This window comes from Nannobrachium achirus, assembly GCF_963921795.1.
Source record: "Nannobrachium achirus genome assembly, chromosome: 9".
In the NCBI taxonomy this organism is placed as follows: Eukaryota; Metazoa; Chordata; class Actinopteri; order Myctophiformes; family Myctophidae; genus Nannobrachium; species Nannobrachium achirus.
Genome location: NC_137818.1, coordinates 4,737,046 through 4,756,286, shown reverse-complemented (window position 1 = coordinate 4,756,286; position 19,241 = coordinate 4,737,046). Strand labels below are relative to the sequence as shown.

At 43.9% G+C, this 19,241-nt stretch overlaps 1 protein-coding gene across 1 annotated transcript in view; it reads left to right on the top strand.

Moving 5' to 3' along the window:
- The window catches only part of itpr3 (inositol 1,4,5-trisphosphate receptor, type 3), a gene marked incomplete at its 5' end in the record, with an annotated part of 142,829 nt that overhangs the window by 82,572 nt on the left and 41,016 nt on the right, over window positions 1–19,241 (top strand). The window contains 11 exons of the mRNA XM_080734091.1: window positions 223–345; window positions 2,912–3,112; window positions 4,938–5,053; window positions 5,419–5,554; window positions 5,933–6,058; window positions 6,653–6,778; window positions 9,642–9,762; window positions 10,536–10,717; window positions 15,943–16,091; window positions 17,559–17,667; window positions 18,804–18,897. Of these exons, the coding sequence (XP_080590217.1) occupies window positions 223–345; window positions 2,912–3,112; window positions 4,938–5,053; window positions 5,419–5,554; window positions 5,933–6,058; window positions 6,653–6,778; window positions 9,642–9,762; window positions 10,536–10,717; window positions 15,943–16,091; window positions 17,559–17,667; window positions 18,804–18,897 (1,483 nt within the window). The remainder of the gene's footprint in view (window positions 1–222; window positions 346–2,911; window positions 3,113–4,937; window positions 5,054–5,418; window positions 5,555–5,932; window positions 6,059–6,652; window positions 6,779–9,641; window positions 9,763–10,535; window positions 10,718–15,942; window positions 16,092–17,558; window positions 17,668–18,803; window positions 18,898–19,241) is intronic.

Here is a 19,241-nt window from a genome sequence, read left to right as displayed (position 1 = left end):
AAATCAGCCTCATGGTGGCGCTATAACAGGGCAATTTGTGTGGCCTGGTGGAGACCTGTGCTCGGAAGAGCACTGCTTCTAGTTCATCATCAATTTACATATTGTGTTCATTGTTTAGGAAACAGCATTAGTGTGTGGCGGCTCCTGTTTCACAACATCACACGTCAGGACACAATGTGATCAGTCGTGGGATTTCATTTTATTATTCCTCTGTGTCTCCAGAACGACCTGAAGATGCAGGAGATCCTGAGGTTCACCCATCAGTTCCTCCAGAGGTTCTGCATGGGGAACCAGGACAACCAGGCTCTGCTGCACAAGAACCTCAGCCTGTTCCTCAACCCTGGGGTAAGATTAGAACCCCATCCTGTTATCAACCCTGGGGTAAGATTAGAACCTCAGCCTGTTATCAACCCTGGGGTAAGATTAGAACCTCAGCCTGTTTGTTATTAACCCTGGGATAAGATTAGAACCTCAGCCTGTTATCAACCCTGGGGTAAGACTAGAACCTCAGCCTGTTTGTTATCAACCCTGGTGTAGTCTGTCTGTCAATTGAATTCAATTCAATTCAATTCAATTCAAATTACATACATACATATGAAAAAACAACAGGCGATCCGGGCACTCAATGATGAATTTCTCCCTGATGAAGACCTTCCAAGGTGGAAACATGTTGGCAGTTGCTTTTTTTTAGTTTTTGGGCTTTTATGCCTTTATTGATAGGACAGTAGACTGACAGGAAATGGGGGGAGAGATGTGGAGCGACACACGGCAAAGGTCGTCCAGATCGGGAATCGAACCGACGATGCTGTCAGGCATCCATGCCTGCGTGGCCTAAGTGGTATGCGCCTGGACCAGTAGGCCAGTGGGCTCCCCCGGCAGTTGCCTTTTTGATAAATAAAGGCTGTTCCTCTTTTTTCCTCCTGGCTGCCTGGATCGTCTCTTGTTTTCAGTGAGCACTTTTTACTATAGTAAGCTTCTTTACCTCCTGTGAGCGCCTCGTTATTTTTGTACAGTAAGCATTGTGTAAACTAGAGCTACAGTATGTCACATTGAAACTTTGAAAAAACTGTCTTACACAATGTCCATGTTGCTGTTAGGATATGACGCAGAGCAGTGAGCACATGACGGTTAGTAGTCCTTAAGGTGGTTATAATGCATTCTCTAGCTTTCTTTTATCACAACGGTTCACACATCTTGCATTATGTTTTCTCCCAGTAGGTATGGGGTTGTGTTTTCAAACTCACGTATACTGGATGGTGTGTGTAATCTGTGGGAAGTATCGTGTCTCTGATGTCTTGGTACAGTGGGCAGGTGGTTGGAAAGTGTAGCTCTGTTTCCAGCACACTTAGTGTGCAGTGGGTGCATAGCCTGTCTTCCTTTGGGAGAAAGGTTGTCTGTCTGCGCCGGCCTTTTTCTATTGCAAGTTAGGTTGGGTTAAAAAAAAAAAAAAAAAAAGAAAGAAACAGGGCGTAAAAAAAAAAAAAAAAAAAGACCCAAGAAAACTCTTTGTTAAAAACTCTTTGTTAGTCCATTATCAGTGGACTGTGGTGCTCTCAGCTGTTCAGGGAGGGTGTGTGTTATTGCACAGTGGTCCTCAACTTGTGGGTCAGGACCCCCAGGGGGTCCCCACATTATTTTGGGAGGGTCCCCACATTATTAACTTAATGTGCAACATTGTTTTCTTCTCACTCAACAGTAAACAAACCAACATAAGGTTTAAGTGTATAGAGGGTATGTGCACATCTCTAAAAGACCTTTTAATACCTCTGAGAGGAGAGAAGGAGTCCCGCACACTGTCTTCACTTATAACTTTATTCAGCAACGTTTCGGTCTCTTCAGACCTTCATCAGGCATACCTCTAAAATGACAAATTAAACCTTGGCCAAATGATCTAATTTGTTTATTTAGCGAATGCAAAGTCCTTAAGCCAAGCAGTTGCCTCCTGGTCCGCTGTATGGAGGATGACTAATCCTCCGTCCAGTCTTTGGAGAGGGCAGGCTTCTTCTAATCTAATATTAGAGGAATAAAAATGTGAAAATAGACAATCTACGAGCATCTAGATCTGCTATTTTCACAAATATCTCTTATACAAAATGTAATGCCTCAACTCTTAGTGCTCGTCAGGGTGGGGGATTATTTAGGGGGTCGCGGCCTGAAAAGGTTGAGAACCACTGTTGCAGCGGAAGGCCCGGTCGCCCATTGAGCGGAGCTTGGTGTTGGTGGGGGGACAAGGAGAAGGTTGGTGATGGAAGGAGGATTCCAGTGGCGGGTTTTGGGGGCGTCTCTGACTCGTCTCTTTAGCAGTATGAACGCAAACAGTAGGGCATTCACCAAATATTTGAATAATCGAATATCAAAGTCACTATTCAACGTTGTTCACCGAAGTCGAATATTCGCTTATTTTTATAGTTTTTTCTTTAAAGATATATAGTTTATAAAGCTTGGCTAGATAGGAAGTAATAAGAATGAGTTGTCAATGCCCCTGGTGGATGAATTAGTTAATGCTCTATACCAGGGGTTCTCAAACCTTTTTAGGCTGTGACCCCCAAAATAAACATATTTGAACTGGGGACCCCCCACCCTGACAAGCACTTAATGTGACTCGGTTCCGCAGATAAATATTGTGAAAATAGCTCACAACGCCTTGTGAGCATGTAGATCTGCTATTTTCACAATGTTTGCCTCTTGCTTACTTAATGTTTGGCCAGTCCTGTCGAATATTCGACTATTCGAATACTTTGAGGTTGAATAATTTGAATACTAAAAATAACTATTCGTGAATGCCCTAGCAAACAGTCCAACGTGATCCTTAATAATAACAACCTCTCTCTCTCTCTCTCCATCTCTCTCTCTCTCTCTCTATCTCTCTCTCTCTCTCTCTCTCTTTCTCTCCCCCTCTCTCTGTGTCCAGCTGATGGAGGCAGAGACGGTGCAGCACATCTTCAGTAACAACTACCAGCTGTGCAGTGAGATCTCTGAGGCGGTGCTGCAGCACTTCATCCACTGCCTGGCCACGCACGGACGCCACGTGCAGTACCTCAACTTCCTGCACACCATCATCAAGGCCGAGGGGAAGTACGTGAAGAAGTGCCAGGACATGATCATGACCGAGGTGAGGTTCTCAGCCCTTATCAAGACCATTAACACATTAAACGCCCACGTGGTGCCCACGCGCCAATCTCTTTGATGTTTACGTGTGCCCACGACGCGTTCGACGCGTTGTACAGTAAACTATACTGTACTGTAGCTAGGGTTGTTCGATATGGCCAAAAAATAAAATCTCGATTATTTTCTCTGAAATCTCGATTTTCGATTTCGATTTCGATTTTTTGTTAAAAGAATAATACATTGTTTCAAATATTTTGTTTTCATTTAAAAAATGCAATGACATTTTTTTTTTTCATTATGGTTTCATTTTTGGATTTTTTTTATATAGCCAAATAGCAAAATACAATAAAACAATAAGGGTATTATTAATAATAACTTTAGTTGCGCAACAATCACATACAGAAGTTAACTTAGTGTCCTTAGTGTTTCATTATCAATAGTGAGTGACAAAACAGCCAAAACAAGCCAGCTCTTGGAGGCTGAAACAACATCTGCCGAGCCAAAAGGACTACAATTGGTCTCCAGTTAATCCAGGAACCACACGATCTGTCACACCTGCACCACTCATGCACGGAGATGTTGAGGCGAAGCGCTTCGCTTCCTGACGCAAAATTAACACAGTGACAGGGACATTAGGAGTAGACTACAGTAGGTGGGTAACACAGAATTAATAAGCTTCTTTCAAACTACAACAAGAAGTAAGTTTACCAGCTCAGCAGCGTTTTGTTCTGTTTGCTGCCTGAACCATCGCGAGTGAGCGCAGTGCGATGGTGAACTCTTCGGCCGCCTGAGGTCTGAGGTGCGCTAAACGCGCATCAAAGAAATGACACATCAGAGAGAAAGTAGTATTAATTTGGTGTCAGACCTTGTCGTCCTGCTTTAGGAGGACGGGGCTGTGTACTTTTTGCGCGTGCAAGGCTCCAATGAGTAAGAATTTCCCTAATTAAAGTGAAAATCGATTTTACGATTTCCTTTTTTTTAAATCGTCCAAAGGAAAAAAACCGGGTTACGATTAAAAATCGATTAATCGAAAAACCCTAACTGTAGCTACTGCACTTGGCTACCGCGGTGATGAAACAAACTCCATTTCCCAACATGCAGCGCGAAATTACGTCACCCGGACGTGCTGTCTGTCTCGTTGACTTCCTGTTTAGCGGCTGCACAAAAATGCTGTTTTCTCCGGATTATCTTCCTTTTTTATTTATTTTTCTCAAAACGGCAGCCTCTTCTACTGGCCGTAACACAAACACTGTGGCTTAGAATTGATAAAAAACGGTCCTGACTGAAAGAAAATATTTTCTCGCCAGTACTACGAAGGTAGGTAAAATGGCGGGTTGCCATGGGCACCAGCAAATTAAACGTTGAATAATTCTGGGCACCTGATGTGTTAAAGACCTGAGGCTGATTCTACAAATGTCTTCTAAATCAGTACTTCTCAAACTTTTTGCGTGCCAAAAGACCCACAAAATGATGAATTACTGATGAATTCATTGGCCACGGACCCCTCCATCTGAAAATGTTTTGTGCCAGGGACTCACCCACTACATTATGTGAACTCAATCTGGAGTTAGATTACCAGATACATCCATTTGTGTGAATTTCTTAACATCTGCCTGGATGCAAATCCCGATTTCCTGATTAAGATCTTCCGATGCATTATGGGAATTTGAGTTTTTGCATCAGTCGCAGGTGCCGCAGACCGCTTAACTTTCTACGTCTGTCTGTGTGTGTGTGTGTGTGTGTGTGTGTGTGTGTGTGTGTGTGCGTGTGTGTGTGTGTGTGTGTGTGCGTGTGTATATGCGTGTGTATATGCGTGTGTGCATGTGTAGCTGACTAACTCCGGAGAGGACGTGGTGGTGTTCTACAACGACAAAGCCTCCTTCGCGGTGATGCTGGACCTGATGGCAGAGAGCAGGGAGGGAGTGACGGAGAACAGTCCTCTCAGGTAACCATGGCGATACTAGGCTGAGGCTGATAATAAAAATGCTGATTAAAATGTAGGCCGATTGCTTATAAATCTAACATTTGATATCTCTGGTGTGAAATGTGTGGACGGACATAACTTAATCCACAGCCTGCACTTGTCGCAAGGCAAATTTTGTCTTCGGACAAGAAATGCTCCCTTCGAACGTTCTGGGTCGGTATAATCACTGTTGCAGGTCCCCCAGCTGCAACGTTTCACCATGGCTTTATTGTAATATATATATAATATATCGCTAATCATCATCTGAAATAAGGCTAAATAACATGGGATCCAATGGGAGGAGAGTGGTTTAAGTGTGTGTTAACCCCCCCTGGTGGTGTGTGCAGGTACCACATCTCCCTGGTGGAGCTGCTGGCGGCCTGCGCTGAGGGGAAGAACGTTTACACTGAGATCAAATGCACCTCTCTGCTGCCCCTAGAGGACGTGGTCAGAGTGGTCACGCACGAGGACTGCATCACTGAGGTACGGTGCACACTGTGTGTGTGTGTGTGTGTGTGTGTGTGTGTGTGTAATAATGCTCTACAAATAATAACTAATCATACTAACTAATGCTCATTATAATGTCACTATTTCTGCTCATTGGTGGGGCTGTGGACCGTTCATGAATACACCCGCCTACCACATGATCAGATGTAGGCCATATGTAGACCAGATGTAGGCCAGGCAAAGCCTGCAAGATGTTGGAGCTTAGCTCCTTCAAGGAGCTAAGCTCAAACATGAATAAAAGATCAGCTCTCCTCACAGCGTAGACAGAAATGGTGCCATCTTATAATGAGCTTAAGTGAGGACCAATGATATGATAATAGTAACATTTGGAAACCCTGGTCTGGGTGCGTGCAGGTGAAGGTAGCCTACGTGAACTTTGTGAACCACTGCTACGTGGATACAGAGGTGGAGATGAAGGAGATCTACACCTCCAACCACATCTGGAAGCTGTTTGAGGATTTTACTGTGGACATGGCCAGGGTACGCACACACACACACACACACACGCACGCACGCACGCACGCACGCACGCACGCACGCACGCACGCACGCACGCACGCACGCACGCACGCACGCACGCACGCACGCACGCACGCGCGCGCGCACGCACGCACGCACGCACACACACACACACACACACACACACACACACATTTAACCTTAAATTCTGTTATTTTATGCATATTGGATAGTTTTTGCAGATTGATTTCATCATGCCATCGATTTTCATCTACACGTGACAAGTCCCTATTTTGGGAATGCCATTACTGTATACTATAGGCGAACATTTTCAAGCATTTTTTTCTTTTCTCCACCCAAACTAATAGTGAAAATAGTGGATCTACAAGCTCTCGAGGCGTCGCCAGGCGACGCCTCGAGAGCTTGTAGATCCACTATTTTTGTATTTTTTTAATGGTTAATGCCTCTGCACTGATCAATCCTCATCAGATCAAATCATTAATGATTGAGTGTGTGTGTGTGTGTGTGTGTGTGTGTGTGTGTGTGTGTGTGTGTGTGTGTGTGTGTGTGTGTGTGTGTGTGTGTGTGTGTGTGTGTGTGCGCGCGTGTCTCCAGGTGTGCACCAACAGAGAGAACCGTCTGACGGACGCCGTCCTGGAGAAGTACATCATCAGCGTGGTGTTTGACACCATCACTGCTTTCTTCAGCTCCCCGTTCTCTGAGAACTCCACCTCTCTACAGGTTAGTGGGAGAACAGCACCCTCTATAGGTTAGCTCTGAGAACTCCACCTCTCTACAGGTTAGTGGGAGAACAGCACCCTCTATAGGTTAGCTCTGAGAACTCCACCTCATTACAGGTTCACATCACCACTGTCTGTCTGTCTGTCTGTCTGTCTGTCTGTCTGTCTCTGTGTGTCTTATGTCTTTGTGTGTGTGTCTCTGTCCAGTAGTGGAACAACTCAAAAACGCACCGGTAGGCAAGCCCAGGGGCGTCAATTGGGTATGGCAGGGGTATGCAGCTGCCATACCCTGGATCCAGAGGGGGAAAATAAAAGTTACTTATAAAAAATTAGGTTATTATGTTGTTAAATTACAGTAAAATAACTACAAATGTAAAATTTAACAAAATGGTCACTTTAACAAGGTATTCTCCACCCTTTTATTCTCCCCATCTTGACAGAATGGTATATTCCCAGTTTCCGCAAGTCAGCTGCACAGGAGCAATGCATTATTGTTAATTGTGACACGTTTACTAACAAGTTTAGCTGCACTTGAACAACCGTTCCAGGCTGCCGTATCCAGCCCAAGAAACCGTAGAAACGGGGGGAAAAATAGAATGTACTTCTTAAAATAAATGTATCATGCCTGTTGCTAAGGTATGGCAACATGACTGGTGTCTTGCACGCGCGCACTAGGCAAGGACTAGGCTACATTGTTGTCACACGAATACAGAATTGTGTAAGCGTTCAGCACCACCAACAACACCAATGAGCAACACTCGCAATATCAATAGTTAGATTGGTGAACTGCTTAGGAAACATTGGCACAGCAGCCCATGAGCTCAAGTAGCCTACAACAAGTATGCCGTTTCGTATAGCTTATAGGCCAGCTCACCACTATTTGAAGGCGACTGGATGAGCCTTGTGTTCCACTATCTTTTTTGTTTTGTTTTGTATCTCCAGTTTCTTTGCCCGTTCACTTTCTATTGACAGCATGGCAGTCAGTCCAGTAAAGCTGGCAATAGACTACAAGATAAACGGGCCCGACTGAATCGGGTAGAATTAAACACTACAGGATCAATTTTTCAGATTATTTGACCAGATAATCTAAACGGGCTCAGACTAGCCGTTTTGAACAGTCGGGCACTCCGCACGCTACAGGATTCTATTCAGATTGAGTCGGGCCTGAACAAAGCAATAATACATAATATAATTAATACAAAATGTCACGGGGGCTGTTCTTCGCCTTGCAACACACACACGCACGCACACAACAACACATAAACGTTATCCACACAACACACCATCGCTTCGCGCAATGGAGGAAAAAAAAACGCTTCAATTGTGTCCCATTTTGATGATCATATGAGTTCACTTTGACACGTTTCATGTCATGTCCATCCATGCCTCTGTTCAACTCTCTGACTTTTACGGTACCCTCTCTGTCTCTATCACTGCTGCGTGTTGTCTGCTTGTCATGGTGCCTGATTTTGTGTGGCGCACAGAACATTAGATTTCCAAGATCAAACTGTGTCCCTCCGCGCCACATAGTAGGGTTTGTAGATCAGGCAGGGGGCGTGTACTTGCAAGAGCAAAGTAGAGATGGGATTTATGGCTCTTTGAAGTGAGCCGGATCTCTGGGATCCGTTCCTTTCAAAGAGCCGTTCAAAAGACTGGCTCATTCGAGTTACTAGTTACTTTGTAGATTTTGATTATAATTACAAATAACTTCAACCCTATACATTTATTTATGACATACATAGGTACATACCTGCCATTTGAAAATAGCCGATCTACAAGCTCACAATGTGTCACGTTGCAACCCATTGTGAGCTTGTAGATCGGCTACTTTCAAATGATTTTTCTACATTTTACTCAGGACATTTACACAGGACATTCTGCATAATGAGTACGTTCTAATATTGGTACTTTAAGTACATTTTGATACCAATACTTTTTTACTTTACTTTTATTCCAGTACATTAACATTCGAAACTTCAACTTGATTGCAGTATTGATATTTTTACTTAAGTAAAGAAATTGAGTGCTTGTCTTTTTCCACCACTGTTCATTAGAAAGGAACGGCTCCCTACTGTGTGAACCGAATCATATCGTTCATTTCTAGAGCCGTTCAAAAGACTCGATTCGTTCGCGAACGTCCCACCTCTAGAGCGTGTGTTCCCACTCCAGTCTGTGTCGGCACGGGTAGTGATTATTTCTGCTGATATAAAACAAACTCGCTACCATTGAGTTTTAATTCCCATCGCAAGCAATCATGATACAACCTGGGCGGATGGATGTGGAGTTTGTGGACGGTATGAAAAGTGTGTCTGCGTGCGCGCGAGCGTGTGCATGTGTGTGTGAGTGAGAGAGAGTGAGGGAGGGAGGGAGAGATGGAGAGAGAAAAAAAGAGAGAGAGATCTGTCGATCAGCTGCAGCTGTCTTTCTCTCGGTCACCTGCTGCTGTTCCAGACGGGATCCCAGAAAAATATCAAACATGTTTGAAAAGAGTCGGGCTGGTCCCGACCGTCCTCCGAGCCACTCGGCTGGGCTCCGAGTGGATCTGTGAGGCCTCATGCTAGACGACGTTCATGCCCGATAGTCGGGCCCGTTTCAGTCGGAGGCAGCCCGATTGTCGGGGGGGTAATTAAATAGCCCGATTATCGGTTAGTGTAGGGCCACCTTAAGTCTCATTGTGCTTCTCAAGTAGTTTTTAATCAGTTTCAATTTTGAGAATCACCACTCTGCGGTTTATATGCGGTTTATATGAATTTCCAATCATGATCAGGCCACGCGACAACGCATAATCAAAGTGTCCTGTGTCAGACTGTTGGACTGTCCCTGGCTGATCTCTCTCTCTCTGTTTCTATGTCTCTCTCTCATAGACTCATCACAACATCATGACCCAGCTGTTACAGTCCAGTGTCAGACTGTTGGACTGTCCCTGGTTGCCCCAGCAACACAGAGGCATCGTGGAGACCTGCATCCGAACACTGGCTTTGACCGGTACACACACACATGCATGCATGCACGCACGCACGAAAGCACAGACAGACACACTAATTAATATGTTGCTGCTGTTGGATAGAAACCTCCATATTACTTTTTCATGTTTTTCCGCCCTAAATGAATGTCCTACTTCGTCATAATACAGTGTCACACGGAAGTAGCAAAAGTAGCAGATCTACAAGCTCAATTTGAGTTTGTAGATCGTCTGTTTTACATGACAGATGAGGTTTCCAACAGCGACAGCAACAACCATATATTTTCATAATGAAATAATAAACTTTAGTTCTCTGGTGTAAGTCAGTGGGGTTCTGATCTCCCTGAAACCCAGACACCTTGAACAAAACGTGGAGTCATAGATACAATATCTATGACTCCACATTTTGGCCAAGGTGTCTGGGTATAAGATATGTCATAAACAGATGACATTCTAGATCTACAAGCTTGTAGATCGGCTATTTTCGGCACACTGTTAAGTATAAATCAGTCATTATGACGGCAACCTGGCCTGCAAAAATGCATTTTAGTCGACTAAAACTAGAACATTAAACATTTCAGATGACTAAAATGTGACAGAAACTAAATCAAAATGTTCCGTCAAAATGAACACTGAATCAGATCATTAGTTTGCTTGCAATTAATTAAAAAAATAATAATAATCGAATGGCAGCTCTATACTCATGCGCACATGCATACTCTCTCTCTCTCTCTCTCTCTCTATCTCTATCTCTCTCTCTCTCTCTCTCTCTCTCTCTCTCTCTCTCTCTCTCTAGCTAAGAGTCGTAGTATCTCTCTACCATTGGACCTGGAGGCTCAGATCACTGTCATGCTGTCTTCGTCAGCTCTCAACTCTCTGTCTCGCTCCAACCCAAACTACAAGTCCTCCACCCGCGCCTCCCGGACTACAGCTCCCAGCAACCCCTGGGACTACAAGAACATCATAGAGAAACTACAGGTAGGACCACAACTCCCAGCAGCTCAGGCAACACTGATATACAGTATACTGCCCCCATTATTTTGGGGGGTCCCCATATGATTAACTTAATGTGCAACATTGTTTTCTCTCTCAGCAGTAAACAAACCATCATAAAGTTCAATTGTATAGGGCATCTGCACATTCTTAATGTGACAATTTAAGGCATTAAAGGACTACACCATGAATTTTCACTTTTTCTATTTTAAAACCTTTTTTTGAGGTCCCACTGGCACCTTCTATCCTCACAAAGTCCTAAAAAAAAAAAAACCCCACTAGATGCGCCCCTGAGCAAACAGAGGCCGTTTTGGTATTGCAGCTGGAGAGCCTCATTATAGTAGAGCTAGAACAAACAAAAGGAATGGTCAGAGTGTTTGTTGAGGGTTAAAACCTGTCTAAGACTCAATTTTGAGCATATATTTATACAAAAAATATAGTTTTAAAAGCATGGTGTAGGCCAGGGGTGTCCAAAGTCCAGCCCGCGGGCCAAATCCGGCCCGAGGCCGTATTTTATACGGCCCCCAGCAACATTCCTGAATTGTATTATGAACGGCCCGCAGGGCGCAAGTAGCGTCAATTCACTGACTAGAATGAAAACATAAGTTACAATTTATTTCTTCGCCTCAGGATGGCAGCACCTCCTCTAGCCAATAGCTGTCTCATAGAGTTGAGCTGTCTCCACTGTCGAGTCTGATACGGCCACACCACGTGACCCCCAAACTATGTCCGGAATGCTGCATGTCTGCGCGCAAAGATCTAGGCGCGTAGCACCGTACCGTGCGCGGAATACATTACAACTGCATTGATTCAGCGAACCAGGTAACCTAGCCTGCAATACAGCCATGGCGACTGCAAATAAAAAGAGGAAGGTTGACGCAGAGGGCCGCCGTTTCCAAGAGAGGTGGAGATTACAGTATTTCTTCACTGAATTCAAAGACAGCTGTATATGCCTAATTTGCGCACAGGCCGTTGCCGTTGCTAAGGAATTCAATTTGAAGAGACATTATCAGACACATGCAAAAACCCACGACAAGTTCACCGGGAGCGAACGGACAGATGAATTAAAAAAGTTAGAAAAAGGCTTGGCTACACGACAGCAGTCGTTCACCCGAGCTCGGGATGTTTTGGAAAACAGCACCAAAGCAAGCTATGAAGTGTCCATGTTAATCGCCCAAAAGTGCAAACCATTCACAGAAGGCGAGTTTGTTAAAGACTGTTTGATGAAAGCAGTGGACAATATTTGCCCAGAAAAGAAGCAAGAGTTTAATAATATGTGTCTTGGTCGAAACACAGTGGCCAGGAGAATTGAAGACATGTCAGCAGACATTAAAAGACAAGTGGGTGACAGGGTAGCGGATTTTGATTTTTTTTCAATAGCCTGCGATGAAAGCACAGACCGGTCTGACACTGCCCAGTTACTCATATTTTTGAGAGGAGTTGATGATGGCATGAAAATAACAGAGGAGCTGCTTGACCTGCAAAGCATGAAAGGCCAGACAAGAGGAGAGGATTTATTTGTCGCTGTCTGTTCAGCTGTTGATGACATGAAACTTCCATGGAATAAAATCAGCGGCATCGTTACTGACGGCGCCCCAGCAATGGCAGGTGGTCAGTGGGGTTTAGCCACACGAATATGTAACAAAGTCAGCGAACAGGGAGGCAGTGCAGTTAAATTACACTGCATAATTCACCAACAGGTCCTCTGTGCTAAATGTCTTCCTTTTGATCATGTGATGAAACCGGTGGTTAAGACAATAAACTACATTCGCTCCAAAGCGCTGAATCACCGGGAGTTTCAACAGTTTCTGCTCGACATGGATGCAGAATATGGAGATGTTCTTTACCACAACGACGTGAGGTGGCTCAGCCGAGGGACAGCGCTGCAGCGCTTTTTCTCACTCAGGGAGGAAATAGGGCAATTTCTGACTGATAAGGGACAGCCTATGGAAGAACTGTCAGATCCAGCCTGGATGTCAGATTTCGCCTTTTTGGTCGATATAACAAAGCATCTGAACGTGCTAAACACCAACCTACAAGGCAAAGATGCCGTGGTGAGCCAGCTTTACACCCACATCAAGGCCTTTGGAAACAAGCTCAGACTATTCCAAAGACACCTGTCACAGACGGAGCCCAACACCTCACATTTCCCTACGCTGCGTGAGGTCCTGGACAGTTTTCCACGTGGGAATATTGGTGCGCAAACCATGAGGAAATATGCAGCAGCTATTACGTCTCTTTCTGAGGAGTTCAGCGGGCGCTTCCAGGACTTCTTTGCTATGGACAAGGACATGCTGCTCTTCTCATCTCCATTCACTGTGGACCCCGACACCGCCCCGCATCAAATGCAGTTGGAGCTAATTGACATGCAATGCGATGATGAGTTGCGTGGCCGACAGCAGCAGCTCTCACTTGTGGACTTTTACCGACAGCTGGATAAAGGTAAATACCCCGAAATGCGCACGTTTGCAAAAAGAATGCTGAGCTTGTTCGGCTCTACATATATCTGTGAGCAGACATTCTCTGTTATGAACTTGAACAAGACTCGCGTGAGGTCCAGGCTAACTGACGCCCACCTGCTTGATATTTTGCGCATCTCAACCACTGCTCTCAAACCAGACCTTGCGTGTGTACTGCAGTCCAGATCTCAGTTTCACCCCTCTCATTAGTTTCAGTAAATGTCTCTCACCCTCCGTTGCTTGTGTATTCCTGCACTACTATGCATGGTTAAGCTGCTTGTCTCTTTTGTGTTGCTCATGCTCATGTGACATTGATTGATAATTGTCTCCGTCGGGCCGAAAGGCATGGCCGGGAGACAGTTTTGTAGTTGAGTAAGAAAAATGAAGCCTTCCTGGGATGTTTCTCAGCTTCACAGATCTTTAAGGATCCCTGTTGCTATGTGTACAAATTATTCTCTGATGTGGTGGTGACTGAGTTGTGTCTAGATGTGGGTGAGGTAAAAAGAAAAGTAAAAAAGAAACACTGATTGTTAATTATAGAGAACAAACCTGGTTACATTGTCATTTGAAAAAGAAAGAAATATATTGTTATTGCACTGTAAATCTTAATCCAGTCAGTGGCTGTGGCTTTGTTAATGTTATGGTCAAACATGTGGCAATTTTTACATGTTATTTTATTTTATCAGCCTGGGTAGAAAGGCTGTTAGTATTATTTGCACTGTACACCTTGTAATCCAGTGTGCTTTATTTTGATCAAAAGTTGTGACACTTAGATTTAAGTTTGTTTTCTTTTTATTTTATTAACCCTGGATTTCCCAGTTTTGAAACAGTATTATTTGTCAGGATTCATTGTTCTTTGTTCTCATTCTGAAGGAGTCACAGAAAGCCTTTTTTTATATTGCACATCTGATTGTTAATGTGAATTGTGAAAGACCTGACAAAAGAGACAATTTATTGGATATTGATGATAACAGTTAAATAAAATTGCTTAAATGCGATGCATTTGTCTTTGACTTTATTATGGTCTGAAAGTACACGATAGGTCAGGAGATGTGGTCGGCCCTTGGGTGCTTTCATATTTTCCAATTTGGCCCCCTTGGAAAAAAGTTTGGACACCCGACTTTTTAATAACTCTAAAATGACAAATTAAACATTGGCCAAATTGTCAAATATTAGAGGCAGAAATTGTGAAATAGCAGATCTACATGCTCATGTAGATCTGCTATTTTCACAATAGAACCGTGTTATACAAAATGTAATGCCTCAACTCCCCAGTTAAAATATGATTATTTTGGGGGGTTCTCAACCTGAAAAGGTTGAGAACCACTGTTCTAATGAATTAGTCAAACTATTCCTTACCCGTTCAAAGATATGAGCTCCGAAATGATGTGCAGTGTGTGGGTTATGGGATGTGCACTGTGCACACGGTATATGAGGGATGGAAAGTAACTTTAACTGGTACTTGCATGATAATATGTAGGAGCATCAATGTAAGAAATACCCGTTTCGTTTAATGGCTATGTGTGTGTGTGTGTGTGTGTGTGTGTGTGTGTGTGTGTGTGTGCAGCGGTTTGGACCGTGAGACCATCCGCAGAGTAGTCTGTGTTTCTTTTTGAGAGAGTCGGTCCGCCTGAAAAACGCGTTTTGGAACGAAACGGTTACGTTTTGCGCGTTTGTGACGCCCTCTACGGGTGGAATTGGAAATGCTTCTGGGGATTCGTTGAGTAAGCCACCCGCAACCTGTGGCAGAAATTCAGTGTTGACTCAACGTTTTGTTTGTGATTTATGGCTATTGTTTGCAAAACGGGCCCCTCCCGCTAACTTTGGAAGCCCGTTACGAACGAACGGTATGGACTATCAAAATATCCCTTGACTATGTTCATTGCATGGGTTCAGAGATCATGTGTACCCATTTTCGTGACATTTGAAGAAAATATGTAGGAAAAGGAGCAAAAAGTGTGTTTTGGAGGAAATTCAAAATGGCGGAAAATCTATCCTGACGCAAATGGGCGGGGCCTATATGGGGAGATGCATATTGACCCAAGGAATCCAGGGAAAAAAGAATTTTAATTTTTCGACCTACGGTTCAAGAGTTACAGGCCGAAACGTAAAGTGGACTGTTATAGCGCCACCATGAGGCCAACTGACAAAGTTATTTTTTATTTAATCCTTGATATCATTATAAATCTCCTCTCAGAGTTTTGTAACTGTAGCCCCTATGGTTTGCGAGAAAAAAAATATTGAATGTGAGTTTTTGCGATTCCCATTATAAGTCAATGGGAAAAATTAATTCACTAATAAATTAATATCAATTAAACGATTTGTGAAAGTGAAAAAAGGGCTTCACAGTTATGTCAGGTGTGTTCATATGCTAATGGTGATGCGATTTCAGATCAATTGCTCCAGCCACTGAGGAGAAACGCTGTGACAGACAGACACTCAGACAGTCACTCACTCACTCACTCACTCACTCACTCACTCACTCACTCACTCACTCACTCACTCACTCACTCACTCACTCACTCACTCACTCACTCACTCACTCACTCACTCAGACAGACAGACAGACAGACATTCGCAAAATTATATGTTAGATGATCGATCGACCGATCATTCAACAGATTCCAATGTGTGTGTGTGTGTGTGTGTGTGTGTGTGTGTGTGTGTGTGTGTGTGTGTGTGTGTGTGTGTGTGTGTGTGTGTGTGTGTGTGTGTGTGTGTGTGTGTGTGTGTGTGTGTGTGTGTGTTCAGGACATCATCAACACCCTGGAGGAGCGTCTGAAGCCCCTGGTGAATGCAGAGCTGTCAGTGTTGGTAGATGTTCTGCACCAACCTGAGCTTCTCTTCCTGGAAGGGACCGACGCCAGGGGGAGGTGTGAGTCTGGAGGATTCATCTCCAAGTAGGTCACATGACTGGCTGGCTGGCTGGCTGACTGACTGACTGACTGACTGACTGACTGACTGACTGACTGACTGACGAGATGAGATGAGATGATGAGATTCAATTTATTGTCAGTGTACAGTACAAGTACAGTACAGTACAGTACAGTACAGCGAAAAGTATTTTCACATCTCACCCAAAGTGCAAACATGTCAGCATTAATGAGTACAGTGATAAATGCAGAGATGAGCAGTATTAATTAAATAAATAAATAGATAAATATGGTTAAATAAAGAAAGTAATAAATACATTTTGTACATAGCCCTATTGCACATATCCTAATGCACAAGTGTTCGACTCATGTCCAGAGGGAATATTCCACAAGTCCAGTGACCAGAGTGCGCAAGTCACACACAGAAAGCACAAGTACACTAGGTGCTAGCAGCTAGACTAATATGTATCCCGAGTCCCAGCTACACCAGGGATGGTGGATGGCCTGGGGGAGGGAGGGCTGTAACTGGAGGGAGGAGAGGGGTGGGAGAAGAGTTCAGGTAGATGACAGTGGAGGGGAAGAAGCTGTTCCGAAGTCTACTGGTCTTGGAAGCCAGGTTTCTGTATCGCCTTCCAGAGGGGAGGAGGGCAAAAAGACTGTGATTGGGGTGAGAAGGGTCTTTAATGATGTTATGAGCCTTCCTCAGGCTGACTGACTGACTGTGTGTTTGTGCATGCATGCATGATTATAATTACATGTAACGATGCTTCTCCTCCATTCACGTTTGGTGAATGTAGCCTTGGCAAGGAAAATTTGAGGTGGTAACCATTAGGGCATTAACAAAAAAGTCGTCAAGTCGACCGGGTCGACTTCATTACACAAGTCGACTCCCACCAGAGAAAGTCGAAAGTCGAAGTTAAAAAAAAAAAGTTCTATTGTGAAAATAGCAGATCTACATGCTCACAACGCCTCGTGATGCGAGGCGTTGTGAGCATGTAGAGTTCTTTCCTCCTCAGCAGAAAATAACTAGTGCTGCATGGTTAATCGTTTTCAAACCGAAATCGCGATGTGAGATCTCGCGATTAGCGAATCGCAAAGGCCAATCACAAAGGCCATTGCATCCTGCAGGAAGGCCCCATAGCAGAATCATGCTTAGGGCCCCCATGGGCCCAGAAACGGCTCTGCAGGTGCATAGAGTTCTCCAGTACTGTGAGGTTATTCCTGCCTGGAGTTCTCCTTCGTCTCACCAACTCACCAACCAAGTTGTGCGCTGCACCTGTGACCCCTCTCCTCCACACTTGGTCCTGGCTTGATGCATTTTTACCTTTTGGGTTCCTGCAGATGTTCTCGCAGATGTTCTTCATGCATGTATTGCCTTTGACTGTGTGGTGTTCTCACAGGCTGATCCAACACACCAAAGACCTTTAACTGTGTGGTGTTCTCACAGGCTGATCCAGCACACCAAAGACCTTTAACTGTGTGGTGTTCTCACAGGCTGATCCAGCACACCAAAGCGTTGATGACCACAGAGGAGAAGCTGTGCATCAAAGTCCTGAAAACTCTTCAGGAGATGCTGATCCGAACGCTGGACTTTGATGAGAAGGTCAGTCAATATTAACTTAGTCTCTCAAGAACAGCCGAACTGAGCTCGAGTTAAAACTGAGCTCCAGTCAAGTGAAAAGAGCGAACTTTTCCTTGACGATGGCTAGCCAGATTGATATTAGCTAAATACATAATAATGTGTTGTACATGAAGATTAAGGTGCAAAGAATCAGCAATGGGTGGAAGCTGTTTTTCATACATATTGTTCGTTGCCATATCGCCAATATCGCTCACACCGTTGCCCATATCGTTGCCTTTTGCTACAATTAGAATATCAAATAACAAGTGTGGGAATCCAAATAGCACTTAAAATCAAGAGTGATATTGACTTATTATGCAGTTTTTTTTAATAACGCTTTGTTTTCACTGTTGTAACACTTAAAATATTGAATATGAAAAGTGTACGATAATATTGTATAGTGTATCAATATCTAAATATTGTCATAAATACAGAGATATGACATTTTGTCCAAATCGTGCAGCCCTATTTTATAGCTTTGCTGCCGCTTGTATGAACAGAATTGTTGTTGTCAAGGGGTTCCCAAATGTTCCCATGCCAAGTCTTTAGGTTTAATAGCTTAGATTAGAAATGACGTATGCAGTCATTCTCTAGTCCAGGGGTTCCCAAACTTTTTTGTCTCAGGGCACCCCATCAATATTTTTTTTAATCCGAGGCAGACCTACATTATAATTTTCACTCCCAGCACCTTATATTTATAGCATATAGTTATAGCACTATATAGCACTATAGTTTTGTGCGACAGTCTTGTATGATGAAGCAGGGCTTTGCTTTACCAAAAGACGTACACATTTGAAACTTGGAGATACAAGGTTTCTGCCCGACAGTGACGATATTTTAGTGACTGTTGCGAGGAAAACATTGAAATAATAGCCATTTTGGTTCAAACTTACTGAAATTAATTTGTACCTTTTGTTTAAAATGATACTAAAAAAAAATGTCAAGTGTCCAAATAAATTCCAAATATTATCAAATTAACTCGCGGCACCCCTGGACTGCCATCACGTCACCCCAGGGTGCCCCGTCACCCACTTTGAAAACCCCTGCTCTAGTCTAGAGCTCAGTAGCACCACAAACAGATAACTAATACACTCATTCTCTGTGTTGTTTTATTCCAGGGCTTGGCTCTTCGTAAGGTGCTGATGCAGAACTACCTCTACCCAAACAAGAAGTCCAGCCCTAAGACTGACCTAGCTGACCTGGGCTTAGCAGGTAATGTTACCTAAGACTGACCTAGCTGACCTGGGCTTAGCAGGTAATGTTACCTAAGACTGACCTAGCTGACCTGGGCTTAGCAGGTAATGTTACATTTACATATGTATTAAATATCAGAGCAGTCTATAAGCAAATGGTGCATTTATATAGCGCCCTTATCCAAGCTGCTTTACAGAGATTGTGCATTACATTCACCCATTCACACACGCATTCATTACATTCACCCATTCACACACACATTCATTACATTCACCCATTCACACACACATTCATACACCGATGGCAGAGGAAACCATGCAAGGCACCAACCTGCTCACCGGGAGCAATTAGGGGTTCAGAGT